Source organism: Phoca vitulina, unplaced genomic scaffold (genome assembly GCF_004348235.1).
Source record: "Phoca vitulina isolate PV1807 unplaced genomic scaffold, GSC_HSeal_1.0 scaffold9, whole genome shotgun sequence".
NCBI classification, from domain to species: domain Eukaryota; kingdom Metazoa; phylum Chordata; class Mammalia; order Carnivora; family Phocidae; genus Phoca; species Phoca vitulina.
Genome location: NW_022589712.1, coordinates 44,842,793 through 44,868,510, shown reverse-complemented (window position 1 = coordinate 44,868,510; position 25,718 = coordinate 44,842,793). Strand labels below are relative to the sequence as shown.

At 35.7% G+C, this 25,718-nt stretch overlaps 1 protein-coding gene across 3 annotated transcripts in view; it reads left to right on the top strand.

Moving 5' to 3' along the window:
* KPNA5 (karyopherin subunit alpha 5) overlaps window positions 1-25,718 on the top strand; it is a 49,632-nt gene that overhangs the window by 10,746 nt on the left and 13,168 nt on the right. Inside the window, exons 6-9 of one of the 3 annotated variants that reach the window (XM_032408002.1) lie at window positions 645-776; window positions 2,705-2,793; window positions 15,104-15,203; window positions 25,033-25,196. In XM_032408002.1, the coding sequence (XP_032263893.1) occupies window positions 645-776; window positions 2,705-2,793; window positions 15,104-15,203; window positions 25,033-25,196 (485 nt within the window). The remainder of the gene's footprint in view (window positions 1-644; window positions 777-2,704; window positions 2,794-15,103; window positions 15,204-25,032; window positions 25,197-25,718) is intronic. The other 2 variants (XM_032408003.1, XM_032408004.1) reach the window with 2 other exon arrangements.

Below are 25,718 nucleotides of genomic sequence, written 5' to 3'. Positions count from 1 at the left end.
CTAGTTTATCGTTTGGGAGCCATGGGTTGAATTTTCTGTTTCTTCCGTTACAAATCCATCACATTTAAGTATATCCAAATTTAAGTAGATTGACATGAGTGGCTTTTCAGAGGTTCTGCTGCTTACAGGAATACAAGTCCTGCCTGTGGCTCTGCTAATAGTGAACTTTTTGACTTCGAACAAATCATCTAAGTCTCTGGCCTTCTACTTTTCTTAATTTCTTAAATGAGGAGGTTGGAACTAGATGATCCATCCCTAAGGAAACAAAAGTACCTTTTACGATTCTAAGTTCCATAAATGTACTATTGCTCTATTAGTAGTGTCTCATTTATTTTTAAACTGCTTGCTTTAGGACACCTGGCTCACTAAATAGTAAGCATTAGGAGTTCTGGGAAATATAATTTCAGATATGTTCATTTATTGTTCATGATTTTGAAAATTTTCATTATATTCTCAGTTTTTATTTTTCCAAATTGAGTCCTTTTTTAAAACTAAGGGGTTTTATTTATGAAATCTGATTAATCTTATTAATCATAAATCACTCTTTCAGGCTTGTCCAGCTAACTCTTTACTCCCTCCCTTCTTCCCTTTCTTTCTGACAATTCGTTGGTGCTTTCATTTATTCTACTTCTGTTTTTCCTTAGTTTGAAGCTGCATGGGCATTAACTAATATAGCATCTGGAACTTTTCTGCATACCAAGGTAGTGATTGAAACTGGGGCTGTTCCAATTTTTATCAAACTTCTTAATTCAGAGCATGAAGATGTGCAAGAGCAGGTATGTTTCTAATTTGAATGGTTATGTTTACTAGATTTTAATGTTCTCTTCAGAGTTGCATGTGCATTGCATTTGTTAAAATGTAGTAATTTCTCTTCAGTGTCAAATTAGAAGGAAGCCAGAATGAACTGTCTCAGGCATAATCCTGGGTTCTCTGTAAGTGTGATCTCAGGTATCAGAAATTACTATTCCTGCGTATAAAAGAGCATACTGAGACTCAGAAAGTTAGTAATTTACCCAAAGTCACAGTGAATGGCTGAACCAAGTTTTAAACCTGGGCTGGTCTGACTCCTTATTCTTTGCATGTGCATAGATTATTTTGTTGTTTCTTTTTAAAATATCACATTATTTTCAATGCAACTGTTTTTAAATAGACATAAATTCTCATAGGGAAAATGTAATCACATGTACTTTGTACCAATGAAATAAAATAAAATGTTTTGGTATTTTTGTTTTGAACTATTTTTATGGCAAATTGATCTGTTGATCTACCATTCCATTCATCTGTTTAGTTTTATATATATCTTATATATATATATTCATCTGTTTTAGTTTTATATATATATACACACGGAGTTCTTTTTCCCCCACTTAATTGATATTGGGAGCCTTTTCTAATGGCATTATTTATTCTTCCAAGAAAATTTTACTGATTACTCATTATCTAGTCAGGTATGAACCATAATTTTTTATATATTTCTCAGTTATATATTAGAGTTATTTCTAGCTTACTAATATTACAAAGAACATCATTATCAATCTGTATGTGTGTCTTGATTATTTCATTAGGAAAAATGACTTTAACCCTGGTAAAAGAAAAATTTTTCAAGTTCTTACTATGTATTTCAAAGTTGACCTCCAAAGAAGTTATACATACTAATTTCCCCACCAACAGAATGTTAGACTTCACAGGGTGAGAAATGTCATTACTTAAAAAGACTTTTCTTAAGGTGGGCTCTATGGCTTAGTTGGTTAAGGCGCCTGTCTTGTAAAAGATTTTTCTTAAAAGATAGAAAATAAACTTAGGCCTAGAGTAAAAATATGTTAAAAATATTAACTCATTTTTTTTTTTTAAGATTTTATTTATTTGACAGAGAGAGAGAGAGAGTGAGCAAAGTAGCAGAGAGGCAGGCAGAGGGACAGGGAGAAGCAGGCTCTGCACTGAGCAAGGAGCCTGATGCGGGGCTCGATCCCAGGACCCTGAGATCATGACCTGAGCTGAATGAACTGTCTGAGCCTTAACTGACTGAGCCACCCGGGCGCCCCTATTAACCCATGTTTTAAATGTTAAAATTTTCCCAATTGAAAAAGTAACTTATGTCTACTTTTGCACTTACTTGAAAAATTTGAAGCGAGCATATAATGAAATGATATTTTGCATAACTTGTCATTTAATTGAAATTTAATAAGTGAATAATTTGATATTTTACCTAAATTATTTAAAAAATTATAATGAACCTGGACTAATTCTAAACTTATTTTCAGAGATCAATCAAAGCTAATTCTTGTAGTAGCTTTACTTCGCTTTCCTATATTTTGTTTCTCCTTCCCTTCTTTTACAAATGAGTCCCTTCCCAGTGAGTGGATTACTTGGCATAGGAGCAAACCTCTAGAATAGGTAATTGCAAAATTCACTAAATTGATATATTTTGTCTTTCCATGTAGATTCAGAGTAGACAGACTATCTCTTTGTTGAACAGAATAAACATTTCACTAGTATGTAATGAAAAAATTTTAATGCCCTATCCTTTAGTTGGTTAAAAATATTAGTAAATGGTACTTTTAAACTTTCTTTACTGTCCTACTAGCACTTTTTTTTTTTAACATCTTGGAAACTATTTGTTCATTTTGTACTAAAATCTCATTCTTAAGAGAGAGCATCTTATTTAAGATATTGTAACAGAATATTTTTTTCTCATTTTTCTAAGGCTGTTTGGGCACTTGGTAATATTGCTGGTGACAATGCAGAATGCAGAGATTTTGTTTTGAATTGTGAAATACTTCCACCTCTTTTAGAGTAAGTACTTTATCACAATTAAATTAATACTAGTTTTAGAGAAGAAAACTATATATTCTACACTATAATTCTACATACACAATTATGTTCTTCAGTGGTGCTTTTAAATTTGGGGTATGTTTAGCTGTATCTGCAAGAGCAATAGCTTAAAGGTAGGTAAGGCAAACAAAAAAAATTCCAATTTTATCATTTCTGTCTTTTATATTTTCTTAAGTTATACGTAACAGTGTTTATTGTGTACTTGATGCTTACTGTGCTGAAATAATAATTCTACAAGATAAGGATATGTAGTAGTTTTTAATACAATAAAAATTTAAGTTTTGCTGAAGAAGGGAATCTTTAGTACATGAACAGATGATATATTTAGGATATCAGGTTTTTATATTTGATGTTGAAATGTTCAGAGAACAAAGATCATAAGACATTTTTCTTTTGGAATTAGAATTAAATGATTTATCTAGTAGTTTCTTTTTCAAATACATTACACACTTTTTAAAAAAGCAGTTACCCTATAATGTAAGGACCTTTACAGAAAATACGTAAAATTATTTGAAAGGTGGATTTCCTTTATTCATCTTTGTTAACATTCACTAAGAGGATTTTTTTTTAGACTAGATGCTACTGGCAAGTAGTGAAAAAGAAAAAACTAATTGAGGAGATGGTTAAAAGGAAAATTTTATCATTTCTATGCTATTAGCCATTCTTTTCAAGCTGAAGAATTGAAAGGAAGAATAAATTTTTAGTTACGAGTTTGCAAAAGATATTTTATTCTTTTAGAGAGAGTAACTTTCCATGGACCAAGTGATTTCACAGCATTTCACTCAACTAACATTGAATACTTAACTATGTGCAGGCCACTGAACCACTTGCTATAATGTCATTAACTTTGGGCTTATTCAAAGTTAATGTTCCACAGTATTTGAAAATTTAGCTGAGCTGTAAAAGAAAATACTGATTTAGAGTTCAATATCAGAGTTATTTTGAAATTCATACTATTAAAAGTATCTCTTAAATTTTCAATTTGAGATTTTTCTGGCCTGATTATATGGTTCATAGGTTAACTGAGCACTTTGTTTCTTTTTACTTTTGCTCTCTGTCTCATTTTCTTATTTGTTAATATCTCAAGTTGGTAATGGTTTCTGAAATAGTAAGTAAGCATTTATTAGTTCTAATTCCTTTAAATGTTCTAAGGAGTTTTAATCATGACCAAAGAAACCAAACTAAAAAATAAAGCTCTAATGGAGAAAAAGTACTCAGCTATGTTGTGCTAGTTACAAATATAATAAATTTCAGAAAATGAGTAGGCTTAAAAAGTTAGAAAATTTGAAAGTTTCATTAACAAATTGAGAAAAGTAGTAAAAAAGAAATTATGTCAACTTAGCTACCAGATGCTCTCACTTTAGTTGGGCAAAAGGAAGAAAGTTATTGGCTTTTATTAAGATTAAGATTATGGATTATCTGTTGTTCACATTGAAATTCACATTTTAGTTATTGCTTAAGTAAATGTAAAATTTCTATTAATGTATGGTTTTATCAATTCTGTTTGAGTGAGTTTTAATTTGTTTTATTCTACTTCATTTGATTCTCAGTAAACATAACTGCAGTAAACGTAAATCTCTCAGCAAATGTAAATCTTTTACTGTCGATTTCATATACTGACACATTTGTTGTTTTAATTTAATTTGACTTTAATTTATATGATAACCTCATTAACACAGATAAAGAATAGTAAACAACACAGCTTGGCCAACTACAGGCCTCAGGTCAAATCTGGCCTGCTTCCTGTTTTGTAAATTAAGTTTTATTGGAACACAATCACTCCCATTTGCTCACTTAATGTCTACGGTTGCTTTCTTGCTACATCAGCAGAGTTGAATAGTTGCTACAGAGAAAGGCCTACAAAGCCTAAAATATTTACTGAAAAAGTTTCTCAACCCCTGATATAGAAAGTCAATGTAATTATTTTATTTCTAAATGAGTTATGGTTTTAGGAGGCTTCAAAGACTATAGGAAAACCTGTAGAACAGATTTTTTTTGTATATGGTAAAATATACATAACATATAAAATTTATCATTTTAACTATTTTAAAATGTACAGTTCACTGGCATTAAACAGTGTTTTGTACCTATTACCACTATCTAGTTCCAGAACTTTTAACACTCCAAACAGAAACCCCAATACCTATTAAGATGTCATGTCCCATTTCCTCCTAGCCCCAGCTCTTGGAAACCACTAATCTGCTGTCAATGGATTTGTCTATTCTGGATATTTCATATAAATGGAATCATACATTGTGTGACCTTTTGTATCTGGCTTCTTTCACTTAGCATATTGTTTTCAAGGTTCATCCATATTATAACATGTATGAGTACTTCATTATTTTTATGGCTGAATAACATTCTGTTGTATGGATGTACCACATTTTGTTCACCCAGTCATCAGTTGATGGTCATTTATTTTCCACCTCTTGATTAAATAGTATTCCTCTGAACATTCAAGTGCAAGATTTTGTTTGAACAGTACTTTTTAATTCTTTTTAGGTATATACCTATGAAAAGAATTGCTGGGTTGTATGCAACTCTATCTTTAACTTTTTAGGAATCACCAAACTATTTTCCATAGCAGCAGCACCATTTTACATTCCCACCAGCAATGTATGAGAGTTTCAATTTTTCCACATTCTCACCAGCACTTGTTATGTTATTCTGATTTAAGCCACCCTTGTAGGTGTGAGGTGGTATCTCATTTTGCTTTGATTTGCATTGAACATCTTTTCATGGGTTTGTTGACTATATCTATATCTTCTTTGGAGAAATGTCTATTAAGTCCTTTGAATAATTTTTAATTCAGTTACTTGTTTTTTGTTGCTGTGTTGTAAGAATTCTTCATATATTCTGAATACATTCTTATCAGATTAATGATTTACAATTTTTTTTTTTTTTGCATTTTCTGGGCTGTCTTCACTCTTGATAGTGTCCATTGAGTCACAAAAGTTTTTAATTTTGATGAAATCCAATTTATATATTTTTTTCCTTTTGTTGCTTATGCTTTTGGTGTTGTATGTGAGAAACCATTGCCAAATCTAAGGTCATGAATATTTGCCCTTATGTTTTCTTCAAAGAGTCTTATAGTCTTAGCTCTTACATTTGCATCTTTGATGCATTTTGGGTTAATTTTTTAAAATGATGTGAGGGCATTTGCTTATCACAGCATAATTTGTTGAAGAGAGTATTCTTTCCTCATTGAATGGTACAATATTGTTTTGATTACAGTAACTTTGTGGTAAATTTTGAAATCAGAACGTGTGAGTCCTTCAATTTTCTTTTTTTGGTCAAGATTGTTTTAGCTATTGAGGTGCCTGGGTGGCTCAGTCACTTAAGTGTCTGACTCTTGATTTCAGCTCAGGTCATGATCTCATGGGTTGTGAGATTGAGCCCCGCATTGGGCTCCGTGCTCAGTGGGAGTCTGCTTGAGATTCTCTCTCCCTCTGTCTTCCTCATCCACTCCTTCTGCCCCTCCCCCTGTTCGTGCATGCTCTCTCTCTCTCAAGTAAATCTTTTTTTTTTTTAAAGATTTTTATTTAGTTGACAGAGAGAGAGAGCCAGCGAGAGAGGGAACACAAGCAAGGGGAGTGGGAGAGGGAGAAGCAGGCTTCCTGCTGAGCAGGGAGCCCAATGCGGGGCTAGATCCCAGGACCCTGGGATCATGACCTGAGCCTAAGGCAGACACTTAACAACTGAGCCACCCAGGCACTCCTCAAATAAATAAATCTTTTTTAAAAAAGATTGTTTTAGCTATTCAGGGCTCCTTGCAATTCCATATGAATTAGTTTTCAGAGTACAGAATTGGTTAAATTTATTCCTAAGTTTTATTCTTTTGATGCTATTTTAGATGAAATTTTTTTTGACTTGTTCATTGATAGTGTATAGCCATACAGTTGGTTTTTGTGTTTTAATCTTGTAGCCTGCACCTTTGTTGAATTCATTTATTAGCACTAGTGGGGTTTTGTTGCGGATTTTCTTTATATAAGATCATGTCATCTGTGAATAGTAACAGTTTCAGTTATTGCTTTCTAATTTGGATGCCTTTATTTCTTTTTCTTGCCTAATTGCTCTGGCTAGAGCTTTTAGGACAGTGTTGCATAACAGGGCAAAAGCAGGTATCTTCATCTTGTTTCTGATCTTGAGTAAAAGCTTCCACTCTCACCATTGAATATGTTGTTAGCTGCAGATTTTTCATAAATGTTCTTTATCATGTTGAGGTAGTTTGCTCCTATTCCTAGTTTGTTGATATTATGAAAGAGTGTTGGGTTCTGTTAAATGCTTTTTCTGCATCAGTTGACAGGATCACATGTTTGGTTTTTTTTCCCCTTCATTCTTTTAATGTGTATTTTATTATTTATTATTTGTACATTGAACTATCTTTGTCTTCCTGGGGTAAATTCCATTAGGTCATAGTATGTAACCCTTTTAATATGTTGCTGTATTAAATTTCCTTAGATTCTGTTGAAGATTTTTGCATGTGTATTTTTTAGAAATACTGGTCTGTACTTGTGATGTCTTTGGCTTTGGTATTAGGGTAATGCTGGCTCATAAAACAGGTTTGGAAATGTTCTCTTCTATCTCTTGGAAGAGTTTGAAAAGGATTCAGTTTTTCTCATGTTTGGCAGAATTTACCAGTGAAGTCATCTTGTGCTGGACTCTTCTTTATTGTGAGGTTTTTGATTACTGATCAATATCTTTAATCGTTGTAGGCCTATTCAGATTTTCTGTGTCTTCTTGAATCAGTTTGGTAGTTTATGTGTTTCTAATTGTTCATTTCTTCTGGGCTATTCAATTTGTTGGATTACTATTGCTTGTAGTATTCTTTTATACTTATATTCTTATTTCTGGAAAATCAGTAGTAATTCACTTTCTTTTTTTTTTTTTTTAGATTTTATTTATTTATTTGAGAGCAAGCACGAGAGAGAGAACACACGTGTGTACCTGTGCTTATTCTGGGGGTCAGGAGGGGGTAACAGAGGGAGAGGGACAAGCAGACTGAGTGCACAGCCCAGTGTAGGGCTCAATCCCATGACCCTGCGATCATGACCCAAGCCAAAATCAAGAGTCAAACCCTCAACCGAGTCACCCAGGCGCCTGCCCCTCCATGGTTTTTGATGAGAATTTATCAGGTGATCTTAATGAAAGAGTTCCCAGTAAGACAAAGCAAAGGCAAGCCCCTTGCATCCATCCTTCTGGCAGCACCCACACAGATCAAAACAAACACAGTTCCTTGGAAACAAGTTTCCTTAGCTCCTTTTTGGAACCCGGAACTCACAGTGGGAATTCTAGCTTGCTTCTTCAAGACTGCTGCCAGACTTGGGAGGGAGTAGGTCAAGGGTAAATTATACTGCCTGAAATCTCTCCTACCACACTGCAGCCCTTTCCTAGTTAACAGTTTTCTTGGATCCTATAAACTTTTGACTATCTTTGAGAGTTCTGATAAAGTTGATTCTGACAAAGTTTACAAGTTTTTTTGGTTGTTTCTGTGGGGGGACAGGCTGCCAGAGTTACTGTCTCCACCATTTTTGCTGAGGTTACTACAGAATAGGGATTTCTTTTTTAAAACCTAGTTTCTCTATACTTGTAACAGGTTGCAGATCAAAAATACAGTCTGTTCAAAACAAACATCTCTTCTCAGTAGCTGATCTTCATTCAATTTGACCCTGTATTCCTTACTTCCTGAAACATATTATTTTCATGGTTTAAAAAAATGTAATCTAATACTCTCTGTTTTATTTTTTCCATGCTTTTTAAAAAAATTTTATTATGTTATGTTAGTCACCATACAGTACATCATTAGTTTTTGATGTGGTGATCCATGATCCATTGTTTTCGTATAACACCCAGTGCTCCATGCAGTACGTGCCCTCCTCAGTACCCATCACCGGGCTAACCAATCCCCCCTTCCCCCTCCCCTCTAAAACCCTGTTTGTTTCTCAGAGTCCATAGTCTCTCATGGTTCATCTCTCCCTCCGATTCCCCCCTCTTCATTTTTCCCTTCCTTCTAATGTCCTCAATGCCATTTCTTATGTTCCACAAATAAGTGAAACCATATGATAATTGACTTTCTCAGCTTGACTTATTTCACTTAGCATAATCTCCTCCAGTCCCATCCATGTTGATGTAAAAGTTGGGTATTCATCCTTTCTGATGGCTGAGTAATATTCCATTGTATATATGGACCACATCTTCTTTATCCATTCATCTGTTGAAGGGCATCCAGGCTCTTTCCACAGTTTGGCTATCGCAGACATTGCTGCTATGAACATTGGGTTTCATATGGCCCTTCTTTTCACTACATCTGTGTCTTTGGGGTAAATACCCAGGAGTGCAATTGCTGGGTCATAGGGTAACTCTATTTTTAACTTTTTGAGGAACCTCCACACTGTTTTCCAAAGTGGCTGTACCAACTTGCATTCCCACCAACAGTGTAAGAGGGTTCCCCTTTCTCCACAACCTCTCCAACATTTGTTGTTTCTTTCCCTGTCCATTTTTGGCATTCTAACTGGTGTAAGGTGGTATCTCAGTGTGGTTTTGATTTGAATTTCCTGATGGCTAATGATGATGAACATTTTTTCATGTGTCTGTTAGCCATTTGTATGTCTTCTTCAGAGAAGTGTCTTTTCATGTCTTCTGCCCATTTTTTGACTTGATTATTTGTTTTTTGGGTGTTGAGTTTGAGAAGTTCTTTATAGATCTTGGATACCAGCCCTTTATCTGTCCGAATATCTTCTCCCATTCTGTGGGTTGCCTCTTTGTTTTGTTGACTGTTTCCTTTGCTGTGCAGAAGCTTTTTATCTTGATGAAGTCCCAAAAGTTCATTTTTGCTTTTGTTTCACTAGCTTTTGGAGATGTATCTTGAAAGAAGTTGCTGTGGGCGATGTCAAAGAGTTTACTGCCTGTGTTCTCCTCTAGGATTTTGATGGATTCCTGTCTCACATTGAGGTCTTTCATCCACTTTGAGTTTATCTTTGTGTATGGTGTTAGAGAATGGTCGAGTTTCATTCTTCTGCATGTGGCTGTCCAATTTTCCCAGCACCATTTATTGAAGAGACTGTCTTTTTTCCATTGCATGTTTTTTCCTGCTTTGTCGAAGATTATTTGACTATAGAGTTGAGGGTCCATATCTGGGCTCTCTGTTCTGTTCCATTGGTCTGTATGTCTGTTTTTGTGCCAGTACCATGCTGTCTTGGTGATCACAGCTTTGTAGTATAGCTTGAAATTGGGCAACGTGATGCCCCCAGCTTTGTTTTTCTTTTTCAACATTTCCTTGGTGATTCAGGGTCTTTTCTGATTCCATACAAATTTTAGGATTGTTTGTTCCAGCACTTTGAAAAGTGTCATTGGAATTTTGATGGGGATGGCATTGAAGGTATAGATTGCCCTGAGTAGCATAGACATTTTAACAATGTTTATTCTTCTGATCCATGAGCATGGAATATTTTTCCATCTTTTTGTGTCTTCTTCAATTTCTTTCATGAGTGTTCTATAGTTCCTAGAGTATAGATCCTTTACCTCTTTGGTTAGGTTTATTCCAAGGTATCTTATGGTTTTTGGTGCTATTGTAAATGGAATCGTTTCTCTAATTTCTCTTTCTACAGTTGCGTTGTTAGTGTATAAGAAAGCAACTGATTTCTGTGCATTGATTTTGTATCCTGCCACATTACTGAATTGCTGGATGAGTTCTAGTAATTTGGGGGTGGAGTCTTTTGGGTTTTCCACATAAAGTATGTCATCTGTGAAGAGAGAGAGTTTGACTTCTTCTTTGCCAATTTGAATACCTTTTATTTCTTTTTGTTGTCTGATTGCTGTTGCTAGTACTTCTAGTACTATGTTGAACAATAGTGGCGAGAGTGGGCATCCTTGACGTGTTCCTAATCTTAGGGGAAATGCTTTCAGCTTTTCCCCATTGAGGATGATATTTGCTGTGGGCTTTTCATAGATGGATTTTATGAACTTGAGGAATATTCCCTCTATCCCTATACTCTGGAGAGTTTAAATCAGGAAAGGATGTTGTATTTTGTCAGATGCTTTTTCTGCATCAATTGAGAGGACCATATGGTTCTTCTCCCTACTCTTATTAATGTGATCTGTCACATTGATTGATTTGTGAATGTTGAACCACCCTTGTATCCCGGGGATAAATCCCACTTGGTCATGGTGGATGATCCTTTTAATGTATTGTTGGATCCTATTGGCTAGGATTTTGTTGAGGATTTTGGAATCCATATTCATCAGGGTTATCAGTCTGAAATTCTCCTTTTTGATGGGGTCTTTGCCTGGTTTGGGGATTAAGGTAATGCTGGCCTCTTAGAATGAGTTTGGAAGTTTTCCTTCTGTTTCTATGTTTTGAGACAGCTTCAGTAGAATAGGTGTTATTTTTTCTTTGAATGTTTGGTAGAATTCCCCAGGGAATCCATCAGGCCCTGGACTCTTGTTTTTTGGGAGGTTTTTGATCACTGCTTCAATCTCGTTACTGGTTATTGGCCTATTCAGGTTGTCAATTTCTTCCTGTTTCAGTCTTGGCAGCTTATAGGTTTCCAGGAAGGCATCCATTTCATCCAGATTGCTCAGTTTATTGGCATATAGTTGTTGATAATAATTTCTAATAATTGTTTCGATTTCCTTGGTGTTAGTCATGATCTCTCCCCTTTCATTCATAATTTTATTAATTTGGGTCCTTTCTCTTTTCTTTTGGATAAGTCTGGCCAGTGGTTTATCGATCTTATTAATTCTTTCAAAGAACCAACTTCTAGTTTCATTGATCTGATCTACTGTGTTTCTGGTTTCTAATTCATTGATCTCTGCTCTAATTTTAATTATTTCTCTTCTAATGCGTGGCTTAGGCATCGTTTGTTGCTTTTTCTCTGGTTCTTTAAGGTGTGGAGTTACTTGGTGAATTCGGGATTTTTCTGTTTTTTTGAGTGAGGCTTGGATGGCTATGTATTTCCCCTAGGACCACCTTTGCAGTATCCCATAGGTTTTGGACCGATGTGTTTTCGTTCTCATTGATTTCCATGAATTGTTTAAGTTCTTCTTTGATTTCCTGGGTGACCCAAACATTCTTGATCAGAGTGGTCTTTAGCTTCCAAGTGTTTGAATTTCTGCCAAATTTTTTCTTGTGATTGAGTTCCAGTTTTAAAGCATTGTGGTCTGTGAATGTGCAGGAAATAATCTCAATCTTTTGGTATCGGTTGAGACCTGATTTGTGACCCTGTATGTGGTCTATTCTGGAGAAAGTTCCATGTGCGCTTGAGAAGAATGAGTATTCTGTTGTTTTAGGGTGGAATATTCTGTATGTATCTATGAGTTCCATCTGGTCCAGTATATCATTCAAAGCTCTTGTTTCCTTGTTGATTTTTTGCTTAGATGATCTGTCCATTGCTGAGAGTGGAGTATTGAGGTCTCCTACAATTAACATATTGTTATCAATATGACTATTTTGGTTAACAGTTGGCTTATGTAGATGGCTGCTCCCATGTTGGGGGCATAGATATTTACAATTGTTAGATCTTCTTGTTGGATAGACCCTTTAAGAATGATATAGTGTCCTTCTGTGTCTCTTATTACAGACTTTAGTTTAAAATCTATTTTGTCTGATACAAGAATTGCTATCCCAGCTTTCTTTTGAGGTCCGCTGGCATGGAAGATGGATCTCCATCCCTTCACTTTCAGTCTGGATGTATCTTTAGGTTCAAAATGAGTCTCTGTAGACAGCATATGGATGGGTCCTGTCTTTTTACCCAGTCTGCAACCATGTGCCGTTTTATGGGAGCATTTAGGCCATTCACGTTGAGAGTACTTATTGAAAGATATGAATTAATTGTCATCATGTTGCCTGTGAAGACATTGTTTTTATAGATTGTCCCTGTAAATTTCTGTTGTAGATCACTCTTGGGGTCTTTCTCCTTTTATAGAACCCCCCTTAATATTTCTTGCAGGGCCGGCTTAGTGGTCACATATTCTCTCAGTTTCTGCCGGTCGTGGAAGCTCTGCATCTCTCTATCCATTCTAAATGAAAGCCTTGCCGGATAAAGTATTCTTGGCTGCATGTTTTTCTCGTTTAGTACCCTGAATATGTCTTGCCAGGCCTTTCTGGCTTGCCAGGTCTCTGTGGATAGGTCTGACGTTATTCTGATGTTCCTCCCTCTGTACTTAAGCAATCTCTTCCCCCTAATTGCCCTTAAGATGGTTTCCTTGGTTCTAAGATTTGCAAGTTTTACTATTACATGCCGGGGTGTTGGCCTGTTTTCTTTGATCTTGGGAGGGGTCCTCTCTGCCTTTAGGACGCGAATGTTTGTTTCATTCCCCAGATTAGGGAAGTTCTCAGCTACGATTTGCTCAAATACATCTAGTCCTCTCTCTCCACTCCCTCCAGGATTCCAATTATTCTGACATTGGGATGCTTCATGGTGTAACTTTATTTCTCTGATTCTATTTTCATGGATTCTGAGTTGTTTTTCCCTGGCCTCCTCTTTTCCCTTTTTATCTATTACATTGTCTTCCAGGTCGCTTATTCATTCTTCTGCCTCACTTACCCTAGCTGTTAGATTATCTAGTTGGATTAGATCTCATTGATAGCATTTTTAAGTTCTGCCAATTCAGCTTTCATTTCTGCCCTTAGAGACTCTGTGTTGCCATTAATTGATTTCTCCATTCTAGCTATTGTCTTCACAATTGCTAGCCTGAATTCCGTCTCCGACATCTTGGTTATATCTGCATCCATTTGTAAATCTGCAGCATTAAGTCATAATCTCTGAGTCTTTTCTATTTTGGGGGTTCCTCCTCCTAGTCATTCTGTTGATGGGTGGTTGAGGGAATGTATAGAGTCCAAATTATTGACCAGAACCCAAGCAAGATGCACCTGTTTTCTAGGGACCTTAGGGTTACTGGCCTCTTGTTTTCCCAGCCTGTCGTCTGGGGGAGGGGCCTGCCGCGCTGTTACTCAGGCAACCCTGTTTGGGCAGAGTTGCCCTGCCCCCCTGTGGTGGGGGATGGGCTCAGTGGGAATTAGTTTTTTGGGGCTTTTGTTCTCTGGCGGCTTTCCCTGGCGGCTTTCCACGTCTCTTCCGAGAGTCAGAGCAGAAGAGACCGTTTCCAACCCTCTGCCTCAGAGCAGAGAGATCGCAGTCTGTTCTTCAGTGAGCTCTCCAGGCCACACTGTCTCCGTTTCTGTCTGTGCTGCTATAAACTGCAGCGGCCTGGGTTGTGCGCCCCTCCGCAGCGCTCCCAGTCCTGCTTCCAGGTCGGGGCACGTCTCTGCCCTTTGTGCTTCTAAAACCGCCAGCCGCTCCCAGTTCGCACGCAGGACCCCGCTGCTTAGGGTTTCCGCCCCAGGGGCTGCCCTAAAGTCCTTTCCCCGCCGCTACCGATCTGCGAGTCTGTGCCCTGTCCCCAGTGAGCGAGGCTGTCGCTCACCGGCGGTGTAGGATCCCCACAGCCAGGCTCCCTCCCGCTGCCGTTTATCCTCCGATATCTGCCCGCGGAATCACGGCTCCCCGCTTTGTACCTCGAAACCAACCGCCTGTGATATTCTGTCTGTAGAGATCCAGATCTTCTTACATCTCAGGCTGATTTCGTGGGTGGTCAGAATGGTCTGGTAGATATCCAGCTCAATTCCGGGGACCAGTTGAAATAGGGTCCCCTACTGCTCCGCCATCTTTTCTTCTCTCTCCCAGAATCCTAATACTCTTTTTAAAGTATATAGAAATAATTTTAAGTACCAAACCCAGTATTTTGTATCTTTTCTTTTTTTTTACTGGGATAATTTGGTCTTAATTTGTAATGCTTAGGCTACTTTTGGTAAGACTTTATGCATTCCCTTTTCTGCTCCCCTAAAGCCCCAGTGTAAAGATTTCATATTCAAAATTGCATTATCTATTACTTTATATTGTGACTTAAAACAATAATTCTGTCAAGGTTTAAAAAAAATAAAGTATACAGAAGCAGATAAGTCAGTTTTCCATGACACCCTTTATTTTGAACACGTTTTATGTCTTCTAAGGATCCATTCAGATCATAGATTCAGAATTTTAAAAATAAAGCAGTGATATATATATATATATATATATATATATATAATTGCTAAATATATATTTATATATATTTATAATGATTTTTTAAAATTACCTTTTCCTTTACCACGTTGACTGTGTTATAAAGTATATTGAGAATTTTTATAGTTTATGATATAAAATAGCTAAAAAGAAGAAATGAATGTAAAGTGACAATTTTCTTTTTTCTATTTTTTTTTTTTTTTTGGCAGGTTATTAACAAATTCAAACAGACTTACAACAACCAGAAATGCCGTATGGGCCCTCTCAAATTTATGTAGAGGCAAAAACCCTCCTCCAAACTTTAGTAAGGTATGAGTAAAATATACAAATTAAGGAATCTATATACATAAACTTTTAATTAAGTCTCCTTATAATAGACTTTCAGAGATTGAAGGAACGTTATGCCGTTTTTTAGCAATTTTTCTTTATTGACTAGACAATATTTGCACATATACAAAGTCTAGAGATATATAATAGAAAGGAAGTTTCCCTTTCTACTCTTATTTTACCTCATGATTGCCTCTCGGCAACCACTGTCACTTGATGTTTATGTATGTTAGTGTTGACTTTAGAAATCTTCTAGTCTAGTTCTTCTCATTTATATCCTATAAATGAAATTGAAGGCCCCAAAAGCGTTAAGGTAATTCATCCAGGTCCACTATTAGTTGTAAAATTGGAAAAGTAATTAGTCCACAGTGGCTTGTGCTTTCTCAGTGTACTTTTTATCTGTTTAGAATATCTTTTTCCCCATCTGCTCATATTCTGCTAAAAGAATAGATTATTAATAAGTTTCCAATCTAGTTCTATTTTCTTACCAATAAGATGTTAAAAAGACAGAATGTAGGTAAATTTTTGGGCTATCATTATACTTCTTTTGAATTCAGTATCTATGAATGAAAGGGCAACATTGACTGTAGCACTAAGAAGAGCTCAAAATCTGGTGAGGATTTAGTGATAAAGTTTCTTGGGGCAAAAAATAATAAATTCCTAATTGAAAAATATGATGCATGAATTGGTATGCCTTCTCATTTATACTTTTCCCATTCCAGTTTGAAAAATGCATGATCATTTTAGCCACATTTCATCTGAACCACCAACATGATTTTAAAATCTCATTGGTACCATCATCTGTTGATCTTTTACCACACCCCATAGCATGTTATGGGTTCAATCATAATTCATAAAATTTTTCCATAACCATCCATGCCTATTCTATTCCATGTTTATTGACAAGTAAGTAATATGACTAAGAAGCTAGTTTAAAGCATTGTAAAGTATGCTAAAAATAAAAGAGGGAACAAAATTTTTTTTTTTTAAAGACTTGTATTTATTAGAGAGAGAGAAGAGAAAAGGCACACATGCACATGGGGGGAGGGGTAGGGGGAGAGAATCTCAAGCAGACTCCATGCTGACCATGGGCCCCCCCCACCCCAGTGCGGGGCTTGATCTCATGACCCATGAAATCATGACCTGAGCCAAAATCAAGAGTCAGATGCTTAACTTACTGAGCCACCCAGGTACCCCCCAAATTACTGTTTTAATCAGAAATTTGGTTTAGTAGATATATATCTTAGAAAAGTTTTGAGTAAACTATATACCACTGCTCCCCAAGGAAGCAAGTTATGAAATAATATTGCAGCAATGGCTTTAGTTTAAAAGAATTTTTTATAATTTTCACATTAATATTAGAGGGATAAGGGATGAGTATTTGAACTGAGTATAATACAAGGAAAAGAATATTTATGTGGTATGCAAGTATCCCTTGATGACCTTTTTTTTTTTTAAACATTCTATATAAAAACATCATTTAGCAATGATTATTATAGAATTGAAAGGAAAAAAATGTTCATATTTTGTCTGAGGAGATAATAAGGGTCAATTCAACTGATGATGGTGAATCCTTCACCAGCTATTTGTAGGTTTAAACTTGCATATGTAGAATTGGCTTGCTAATTATATATAGATTCATGGTTTTAGCAATTATAGTAATTTCTTTATTTTACCTCTTAAAAAATGGTATGGGATAACTGTGTTTTGATTGAGTTTTTACTCAGTGAACTTTGGTTTATGCATTGCTTTTCATTTTAAATTTCTTTAAAATACATTCCTTTTAAGAATTTGGAGGTTTTTACCCTTTGCTTTTAAAATAGTGTGCATCTCTATGTGTATATGTTGAGATAATAATTATGCGATAATAGTTGTAAATATATAATTAGTTTAAAATGCCATATTTCATTTTTCTTTTTTTTCTACTTAGTATTGGAATTTTTCTTAGGCATTGTTAAATTTTGAGATCTTTTTGTGTAATTATATTACATGGTTTTTAAGAGTTCTTTAGCCATAGACAAGCAGTAAAGATTTTTTAAAATTTTTATAATAACAATCATCTACTTTATTATAAAGGACTCATTTTTAAAAACTGTCTCATAGAGATGCTTTTCCTGAAGAATTTGCTTATTTGAAAAAAATTGAAATTTATAAAATTTATAATTTGTAAAACTGGTAGTCTAAACCACATTTTTCTAAGCTTCCTTTTAAAAAATTATTGTCTTTATGAGACATCTAATGGAACATTAAGGACTTTCAGAAGTTATATGAATCTTGAGAAGCCATGTGGTTATCTTAATTTCAGGCCAATTCACATTTATAATGGTAGATACTACTTTAACAGCTGGCAAAAAAAAAGGATTTCTCAATTAGGAGACTGTTTCTTATTTTCTCTTCCGTCCTACCTCTACTTCCTTCTCCATCCTCACTCTTAGTTTATGACCCTGCTTCTTCACTGAGAAAATTGAAGCACTCTGAAGAGAACTTCCATAGATTACTACCATCATTACATTTGCCATCTTGTCATCATTTGTACTGCTATACATTCCTGTCATTGTTGGTTACTTTAGCCATGCTTCTTTATAAAGTCAATTTCTTTGTTTGGACACTACATAGCTTTCTGTTTTCCCTATTTAGGGTCATCGCTCCAGGTGCATCACTCCTTTCCTCTCCAACATTGGTAATTGTTTTACTCTCTCCTACATCATTCTCAATACTATAGAAATATACTGTTATTTCTCTCATGTTAAATCTTTTCTTAGTCCCTGAAAGCCCTATTAGCTCCCATGTTTATTGCCACCCCATTTCTTTGCTTCCTTTTATAGCAAAATTCCTCATTTGTCTATTCTCATTGTCTACTCTCTCTCCTTTCATTCTTGTTGAATCCTCTCCAGTCAGAATTTTCCCTCAGTCACTGCACTGAATCTGCTTTCACTAAGGGCACATGTGTCTTCACATTGTGAAATCCAGGGGTCAATGTTTAGACCTCATCTTAAATGACTTGCTACATCACAGTGGTGATTTCTCAGTCTTCATCTTACCTGATCTATTGCCTTCATATGACATATTTGATCACTTCTTCCTCCTATGTAATTTTTTTCCACTTGGTTTTCAGGCCACTACTCTCAAGTTTTCCTTCTACCTCAATGATTGCTCCTTCTCAGTTTCATATATTAGTTCCTCTTCTCTTTTTCCTACTAAAGTTGAGAGTACAAAGTGAATGGTTTTGGCTTTTTCTTATCTTTATCTGCATTCAATTTCTTGTTGATATTGCCCATTCTGTGACTTTAAATGTCATCCACATGCCAGCAACTTCCAGATTTCAGTGCTTGGCTCAGATCTTTTTAACTCCAAACTCAGCATCTTTATTTGGATACCTAATAGACATCTTAAACCTAACATATTTAAAATGTAATTCCTGTTCTCTTCCCCCAGAATCTTCTGTGCCAACAGTTTTTCATATCAGTTAATAGAATTTCATCTTCCATTATTAAATGAGGTACTTTAACATTTTTTGCGTGCTTTCTCTTTTATCTCATTCTCTACATTCACTCCATCAGTAAATCCTATTGGCTGTACTTCTGAAGTATATTCAGGTAGGGGTTCCTTTAGCCAAATTTGGTACTATTTGAGGATCAAGATGAATTAAGGAAAGGAAATACTTTTTTTTTTTTATGATTTTATTTATTTGTTTGACACAGAGAGAGACAGCACAAGCAGGAGAAGCGGCAGGCAGAGGGAGAGGGAGAAACAGACTCACTGCTGAGCAGGGAGCCCGATGTGGGACTCGATCCCAGGACCCTGGGATCATGACCTGAGCAGAAGGCAGATGCTTAACTGACTGAGCCACCCAGGCACCCCAGATTCTTTTTATTCAATGTGTTAAAAGTATTTCCTTTCCTTAGGGGCACCTGGGTGGCTTAGTCGTTAAGCGTCTGCCTTCGGCTCAGGTCATGATACCAGGGTCCTGGGATCGAGTCCCACATCGGGCTCCCTGGTCAGCAGTGAGTCTGTTTCTCCCTCTACCTCCTGCTTCCCCTGCTTGTGTGTGCACGTACTCTCTTCTCTCTTTCTGACAAATAAGTAAGTAAAAATCTTTAAAAAAAAAAGAATCTGTGAGTCTATCCTAATACTAAAAATGGGGAAAGAAAGCTCTTTTTAACAGAAGAATCCCAATTAATACTTGTAGAAGGACTTCATATTAGAAAAGTCATTTACCATGCTAATAATTGATTTAGGCAGGAATCATCAATGAGTTCTATGACATTTAGGTGAAAGATCGTTGGGAACAGAATATTGACATGGTTAGAAAGTATTGCCCTACAGAGTATTTATTAATTACAAAGAGGATAGGAGGGAGTTTTATTTACTGCTGAGAATTCTGGTGGAGTTTAGTCACCTTAACCAAATGATTAAGTTTAACATTACTAATAAAGGGAAAACTGACATTATGTGCCTTCAGATGTGTCATGACTAAAAATAACACATCATCACTTATGTAACGCTCTTGCTGGAAATGTTTAGTCTGAATCTAATAATGAGGAAACAGTAAGACAAATCAGAATTGAGGAACGGTTTGTGAAATAAATGTCCAGACTCTAAGAATATCAGTGGTGTGAAAGCACACAGATAGGCTGAGGAGCTATTCAAGATTAAAAGACGGCACACACCTATTAGAACGGTTAAAATCTAAAAAGCTAATAATACCAAGTGCTGACAAGATGGATAGCAACTGAAATTCTTAAACATCGCTGATAGGAATGTAAAATGGCACAGACACTTTAGTAAGAAGACAGTTTCTTACTGTGCTATTTAGCAATATGGTACTTACCCAAGGAAGAGGACATAGTATGTGTACAAAAAGACCTGTACATAAATGTTTATGAGAGCTTTATTCATAATCACCAAAAATTGGAAACAGCCCAAACGTATAATAGCTGGTGTATGGATAAACAAATTATGTTTCATTCGTATGATGGAATATAACTCAACAATAAAGAAGAAGAAGCTAGTGGTACATGCAACAACATGAGTGAATTTCACAAGAATTAAGCTAAACAAAAGAAGCCACACACAAATGCTATATCTTGTATATTTCGTTAATATAATATTTTGGAAAAAACAAAACTATAGAAACAAAATCAGATCCGTGATTGCCTAAAAGGGACAGGAGGGTAGTTTTAAAGATGATAGAAATATTCTGTATCTTGATTGGGTGGTAGCTATACAACTGAATGTATTTGTCAAAACTCTCATTAGAACTGTACACCTGAAAAGAATTATTTTTACTGTAGTTTATACTTCAATAAACCTGATTTTTTTAAGATACTAGTGAGATATAACAAGTAAATGCAGTGTTTAATTATTGATTAGATCATGGATTGAAATTAAGTTCTAGCTTAAAATATTTAAATTTGCTTTAGATCTTAGATAATATTATTGTACCAATGAAAAATTTTTGGATGTGACAATAACAATGTCTTAGAAGAATGTAAAGAAATGCCATTTTTCTTAGGAGATACATGCTGAAGGATGTAGGGGTGAAGTATCATGATAACGTCTGCAGTTGGTTCTCAAATAGGCCAGCAAATATATTTTTAAAATATATTTTATATGTATATATATGTGTGTGTGTGTGTATATATATGCATATTTCCCATTTCATCTCACAATGTTTTCAAAAGACATGTATTCAAGAATTGAGATTTAATAAAATTAGTAATTTTTACTGCTTCTACAAGGTAATTCTTAAATAGGCACCCTCCCCCTTCCCCCCGCCGGCCTCTTTGCAAGTATGTGAACATAAAGAATACAAAGATCTGTGGTACATTTTGGTACCACTGCCTTGATTTATGCTGAGTTTTACCCACCATTGCTTTTATAGCTTTAGTGCAAATGTCAACAAAATGAAAAAGACCAATTATGTGTTAGTATAATTATGAAAATTTTGGCATTAAAGATTGCTTCCCCCAAGGTTTCAAGAATCCCTCAGGGATCCATGGACCACACTTTGAGAACCACTGGCCTACAATTTAATGCTTAATATCTACATAATTCCCTCATTTTCTTTAAGTGCTTGCTTATAAGTTACCTTTTCCATGAGCTGTACTCTGACTACCCTACATAATAATGTAATCTCTTACTACCCCAGCCACTGACCTCCACATTTTACTCTTATTTTTTCTTAGCATCTTTTAACATAATACATGTTTTTAAAAATTTATTACCTATTTAATTTTTTTAAAAAAATCTTTCTTCCACTAAAATATAAACTCCTTAGAGTTAGGAATCTTTGTCTCTTTTTGTTTACTTATGTATTCCAAACTTACAGTGTAATTCACATTAATAGGGCTTAAGACTTTTGTTGGGTAAATTTTCTGTGATTTTCTATGAGAGATTTTATCATTCACATTTTTTTGAAATTTTTATCTTCACAATCATATTTTCAAGAATTTTTTTTGTTCTCTGATTGCTCATCTTTAGATAGACTTTTTCTATATAGGTGTTACAGCTTTTTTTATGGACCCAGCAAATTATCTACCTGAGGATTTATAATTTTTTTGAAGTTTTCTTTTTTCTGGTGTCTCTGTTTCTTTGTATGTTTTTGTTTTGTTTGTGGTTTGTTTGTTTTAGTCTCTTTTTTACTGGGAGATCTCCTCATATAACTTGTGATCCTGGGCACTCTGGACATACTTAGGAGGCAGACACTAAAAGCTAAATGGAAAATGGGTATAGAGGTGGGTGTATAGACTTGTCCTTTCATGGGCTTCATTATAGAGTAATTGGGCGGCAGAACGATGTCTTCTTTGAGGAATTCAGAATTTCTGTATGTTTTCTGAGACCATTCTGTTTCTCCAGAGACAGATTTTCCAGTCTCCTGCTGCAAAGTGAATAGATTGGGTTGAGGTGTAGAGTAGATAATACTACTGGAGATGTGGGAGCTGGGCATTGGAAGAGGACTACAGGTTTTCATCAGTCAGTATGTAAACTTTTATTTAATCTCTGTGATTTCTGTTCTCATGCTTTATTTCAAACTTGTCTTTGATACCTCAAGTTCAGTTTCTGTAGTTCACTTTTTGTTTTTCAGTTTCTCCTTAAAATAAACCTCTAGTCTTTGCTGGCATTGAGAATATTAGACACCTACCTGTAGTCTAACCTCTTTCTCATTTAGCTTTTTAAGCTTTCTTTCTGTTTTAGCATCATTCCTCTCCTGTGCCTTCTGTGATAGCTGGCACCTCTGATTCTTGAGGCCCTTTGGGGTGATGATTGGAGGATAAATTAGCTTTCTTCTTCTTCTTCGTTTTTTAAAATTAGCTTTCTTCTTATTGGTAGTTCCCTCTGCAGGCATAGAGGTGTCACCTTTCTCTCCTCACTTATAATCCTGTCCACGATATCTTATGGGCACGATTACAGATGTCTGCTGCACTCCTCAGAGATCGGATTTGTATTTCTCTTTCTTCTTTCCCTTGTTTCTGAGAAGACAGTGGCTCAGAAGTGTTTTTATTTTGCTCCCTTAAAACTAGAAATCTGTGGGGCGCCTGGGTGGCTCAGTTGGTTAAGCGACTGCCTTCGGCTCAGGTCATGATCCTGGAGACCCGGGATCGAGTCCCGCATCGGGCTCCCTGCTCAGCAGGGAGTCTGCTTCTCCCTCTGACCCTCCCCCCTCTCATGTGCTCTCTCTCTCTCATTCTCTCTCTCAAATAAATAAATAAAATCTTTAAAAAAAAAAAAAAACTAGAAATCTGTAATGCTGTAATAGTTTCATTTTTTAAATCAGTAAAAAGATACGGATCAGTATGCTGATTTTTTTAACTCAAAAATTTATATTTGCTTTAAATGATTCTCACATTTCTCTGTTTGAGGAAGAGGAGGTCATTGGCAAAGGTGAAGGCATGTTTGTTTGGAAAGGATCCAGTTGTGCAGATTTGTTTTACTAACTTACAAACACATCTATTTTGTAAGCAAACTGTTTTTTTTGTTCCTGGGCCCTGGGGTCATCTGTACAGAAGGGCCCAGCAGAGAAAATAGATAAGTATTTTCAGAAGGTTATAGTTTATGTACTGGCAATCTTTAAAATAGAGGTAAAGAGAAAATTCATCTTAAGTACTAGAACCTTAAAAAAGCTGTCATTACTCTTTATTTGTGGCACATCTAAATTTAGTATACAGCTCTTATCTGAGGGATACTTTAGGTTGCTGATTAAAAAAAAAAACAACTTGGGGCGTTTGGGTGGCTCAGTTGGTTAAGCGTCTGCCTTTGGCTCAGGCCATGATCTCAGGGTCCTGGGATCAAGCCCCACAGCGGGCTCCCCGCTGCTTCTCCCTCTGCCTCTGCCTGCCGCTCCCCCTGATTGTGCCCTTTCTCTTTCTTTCTCTGTCAAATAAGTAAATAAAAATCTTAAAAAAAACAACTCTTTTTTTTTTTTTTTAAAGATTTTATTTATTTATTTGAGAGAGAGAGAATGAGAGAGAGCGAGTACATGAGAGGGGGGAGGGTCAGAGGGAGAAGCAGACTCCCTGCCGAGCAGGGAGCCCGATGCGGGACTCGATCCAGGGACTCCAGGATCATGACCTGAGCCGAAGGCAGTCGCTTAACCAACTGAGCCACCCAGGCGCCCTTAAAAAAAACAACTCTTAAAAAAAAACTTTAAGGAATATAGAATCAATACTGATCATGGCAATAAAAAGAGCGAACATCTCTGTGCTTACTGTATGTCAGGTGCTGTTCTAAGATGCTACATGCATTCTTACTAATTTAACAGTACTGTTTCATCCCTCTTTTATAAATGAAGAAATTGGATTTCAGAGATGTTAGGTAATTTTCCCATGGTCATACAGCTAGTGAATCTAGGACTGTCTGATTTGAGAAAGGAAGGATCATAGAATTTGTCTAATTCGGCCTTTGTTTCACAGATTTGGAAACTGAGTCTCAGAGAGGTGAAGTGATATGCTCATTTCACAACTAAGTAGTTGTAATATTAATGCTAGAGGGACTAAAACCTGTTGTCATGTATGTGGTTTTTCCTTTTTTTGTAATTGAAGATTCAGGGTTTCTTTTTTTTTTTTTTTTTTTTGATTCAGGGTTTCAGTACATTAAGAAGTACAGTTTATTAGTGACTTTCATTTAAAAATCCTTCAGATTTCTTTTTGTATTTTCTACACCTTTAGTCCTCAACTGATTATTATTTGTTTCCAATAATGTACATGTAATAAGTAGGGTGAGGTTTATTTCAGTTGGTTCATATTTCATGATCATATTAAACACCTAACTAAAACATCTTTACTTCTCTTAGCTTTGGTATGCCTTTTTTGGGTGTGTTATGTGTGTGATTTAAACATAGGGGATCTCAAATATGTATTTCATTACTCTTAAAACTTTTAAATTACCACATATCTTACTTAATGTAAGATTAATTGGAGGGGCACCTGGGTGGCTCAGTCAGTTAAGCGTCCGATTCTTAGTTTCAGACCAGATCATGATCTCAGGTCCTGAGATCGAGCTCTGTGTTGAGCTCCCTGCTCAGCGGGGAGTCTGCTTCCTCTCTTCTCTCTCTCTCTCTTCCTCTTTCCCTCCCCCAGCTTGTGCCCTCTCTCTCTCTCTCAGATAAATAAATAAATCTTTAAAAAAAAGATTAATTGGAAACAATCAGTTACATGTTCATATATATGATCATAATTTTTTAAAACAATAGAATGTTTTAATTTCTCTGGTATTTTTATAGCATTAGTTTTGTTTTAAAATGGGTTTCTATATTTTCCTAAAGAAACTCAGTCTTAGAGAAAATTGTTAAATATTGGCTCTTTTCTTCCAGGTTTCACCTTGCTTAAATGTCTTGTCACGATTGTTGTTTAGCAGTGACCCAGATGTATTAGCAGATGTGTGCTGGGCCCTTTCTTATCTTTCTGATGGACCCAATGATAAAATTCAAGCAGTCATTGATTCTGGAGTCTGTCGAAGATTGGTGGAACTTTTGATGTAACTACAATTTATGATTAATAATTGTATGATTGTGTATTAAATTTAGCAGTTAGAGTAATGGCTTTATAAATATCTCGAGAGTGACTATCTTCAGAAGAATTGAAAAGCCATCAACCCCACTTTTCAGAATAGCTGTAATGCTGAAAAGTTGACCTTTTTAAATTTGTATCTCATCCTTTAGTTGGAACTAATAATTTTGTGAATGTATTTCATTAGTTTTAATCTTTTTATGAATGGCAGGGACTTAATTCAACAGGTATATACGGAATGCCTGTTACCTGCTAGAGTATTGTACAACATATTGTTAATGAAGTACAGAACTCGGTACCTGCTCTCACAGAACCAGTAATCTAGTTAGTTGTTCATTACAGTAACTAATTTGTGTACAAGTCCATGTAGTGAAAACATTTAGTATTTCACTTGTTTTAGTATTTCACTTGCTAGGCTATTATTGCTACCTTCTTTAAAAAGAACAGATTTTTTTTATAAAAGAAGTTTAAAAACTTGTAAGAGAATTTG